Genomic DNA, 2,750 nt, shown 5'->3' on the forward strand with positions numbered 1-2,750 from the left:
CCCGCCGATGGCTAGAGCCATCGGTTGAGGTGGCGCCACAGATGGCTGCCATTGGTTCTGTACCGGAAACTAATTCCTTGTGTGTAACATATTTGGCCAATAAAGGTGATTATCCTTATCCTTATCCTTAGAGATGGCAAGTGTGTGTATGGATAACCTTCAGCGATCTCTCAGTTTTGGTGGTCGCCGTAACATTCCCTCACATGTTGAGATGGAAGCCATCCTGGTAAGTTAGCCTACACACAGAAAGCAACTCTTTCACAGTGTCATCATTATCTGCATGATGAGTGTGTTGTGGTTTCCTGCAGGCTGGCCGAACTTCTCGTCGGATTCCTATCCACCTGCCAGGAGGAGTAGAGTACCCCACTAAGATGCACAGCTTCAGTGTAAGATTTAGTTATATTGTCACCACTTTGCTTTGAATAAACCAGCAGCCTTTAGGTCTCTGATTCATGTCTCTGTAGTTATGTTGTTTTTTTTCTTCTTCCAGATGGCAGCCGATGTGGTAGCAGACATCTGTAAAAAAATGGGCATTTCAAATACCACCGAAATGAAAGATTTTTTCATCTTCGCCAACAGAGTTCCAGGTAAATTAGATTAACACTCAAAGTGAAATAGTAAACAAAGTTAGACTCATTAATTAATTTCTAGATGTAATCAAAAGCTTTGTTCTGCTTGATTTCAATATACTGTAAAACACCTTTTTGGATGTACAGTATGTCTTTTTCCTACTATGTGCCTGCCTTTACTACTTGGTCTTCCTCTACAGTTTGCTTCAGTGTTTTTTCCACTCAAATAAAGGTGAAATTCACTGAAATGAATGTATTTATCAGACACATGATAAACTTTAAAGGGTCAGATCACCCAAATTACCTAAACAGAATATACATATATTCATTTACCTATAATAATATCTAGTCAGAGCTGCTGCAGGAGGGGTGCAAGGCCCCATGCAAACTTGGCAGAAAGGCTTTATACAGGCTTACAGGCTGCACTTATCTCAAATATGAGACCTTGACCCAAGAAGGAATAATTGCTCTGATTTTTTGTGTGATCTTTATTGTTATTAGACAGATAGGAAATGTATGTTAAGTGAAGAAAAAAAGCAGCCTGCCATGGTACACAGGAAGAAGAAAAGGACTGTTTGACTCCATATACCACATTTTAGGATAAATAATTATGCCATGAACAAGAACACCTCAAACCTGCACTAATTATGATGATAGAGAATGACAGAGACAAGATGGCACCGTTGTATTTGCCCTGCCACCTGCTCCTCCTTTGTGTTTTTAGTTTTGTTATATTTGACACTGCTTCCCTTTTCTCTGTATTGGTATATGATCGCCTGACTCTTTTAGAAATACGTAACTCAATGTTTAGTCCTCCTAGTATTCACCGAGGCTATCAATCTAAGCTACCACCACCTCGACTAGCGTCCATACCTCCTTTCCTTCGACACTCGGCTGGCCCTCTCTCGGGCAAATTTCAGCTGAAGCGACGCAGCAGGAGAGCTGGACTCCATGTTAAGCTGAAATCTTGCCTGAGTTCATCAGTGTGGACTGACCACCTCCTGGAGTATGGTAACCTTGATCCAAGCAGGACCCTGATCTACAATTATTGCTCTCTTCAAACGGTTGGCTCAGACGTCAACCCTCCTCGCCCATGCTGCTGGCTTGTGACACACTCGGACAGGCGTTGCTCTCAAGCCAACCTTCGCCCAGTGGCTCAGGCCGGCCTCCTTCAGGATAGGCCAAGCCCGCTTCACTTTGCTCTCTTTATGGCAAGATCACTTAAAAACAAAACTTTCATTCTTAATGATTTTATTTCTTCGTACGATCATTGGTAGAGGCGGCGGCTTGGCATCTGTTTTTAAGCCAACCCTAAAATGTTGCCTTCTCCCGTCCAAGGCTTACTCCAGCTTTGAGCTACAAATTTTATTGTACCGCTGCACTTAGTGCTGTGCCGATAAATGATATAATATCGAATCGCAATAAAATCGATATCAATAACGATGATAAGCTCTCGGCATTTTTACTCGATATGGATTTGTAAGAGCCAATCACACAGCAGCAATATGCGACAACAGCCAATCAACATGCAGCTTTAAACATGCACCTCAGAGAACAAAGTTAGCTAATTTCCTACGGCACTTTGCAAAACACGCTGGAGATGAGGACGGCAAAAATGAGTGAAAGCAGTGGCGAAAGTGAGACAAATATCGAGCAAGTAGTCAAAAATGATGAAATTGTCAACAAACAAGGTAGCACAATTTCGGTTATATGGAAGTGGTTTGGCTTTTTGAAGAGCGACAAGGCACAGATTCAAATGAACTGTAAAATATGTCATAGCCCGGTCAAAACCAAAACTGGTAACACAACCAACCTATTCCATCACCTAAAAAAGTGTCATCCCAGTGAACACACTGAAAGCATGAAAATGCGGGCTGATGCTAATGTTACTCCATCAACAAGTAGAGATAGCAGCGGGGCTGTACCAAAGCAGAAATCGATCGCGTCATCCTTTGTGGCCATTACTCCTTATGAAGTGAGTTCCAAAAGGAGCAAGGATATAACGAGAGCCGTTTAATTCTTTCTGGCGAAATACATGATGCCCCTAAACACAGTGGAGCACGATGGTTTTATGAAATTAATTAAAGTGCTTGACTCCAGGTACGAACTTCCGGGCAGAAAATACTTCTCCAAAACTCCACTGCCCAAGCTTTACGAAGAGTGCCGTGGAAAGCTGGAAAA

General features: G+C 42.3%; 1 protein-coding gene across 1 annotated transcript in view; it reads left to right on the plus strand.

Moving 5' to 3' along the window:
• Positions 1 to 135: 135 nt before the first annotated feature.
• LOC109965097 (unconventional myosin-XV-like) overlaps positions 136 to 2,750 on the plus strand; it is a 27,075-nt gene continuing 24,460 nt past the window's right edge. The window contains exons 1-3 of the mRNA XM_020608848.1: positions 136 to 226; positions 309 to 386; positions 491 to 587. Coding sequence (XP_020464504.1) covers positions 149 to 226; positions 309 to 386; positions 491 to 587 — 253 coding nt within the window. The 5' untranslated portion in view covers positions 136 to 148. The remainder of the gene's footprint in view (positions 227 to 308; positions 387 to 490; positions 588 to 2,750) is intronic.

The sequence above is a fragment of the Monopterus albus genome, unplaced genomic scaffold (assembly GCF_001952655.1).
Source record: "Monopterus albus unplaced genomic scaffold, M_albus_1.0 scaffold96.1, whole genome shotgun sequence".
Classification (NCBI taxonomy): Eukaryota; Metazoa; Chordata; class Actinopteri; order Synbranchiformes; family Synbranchidae; genus Monopterus; species Monopterus albus.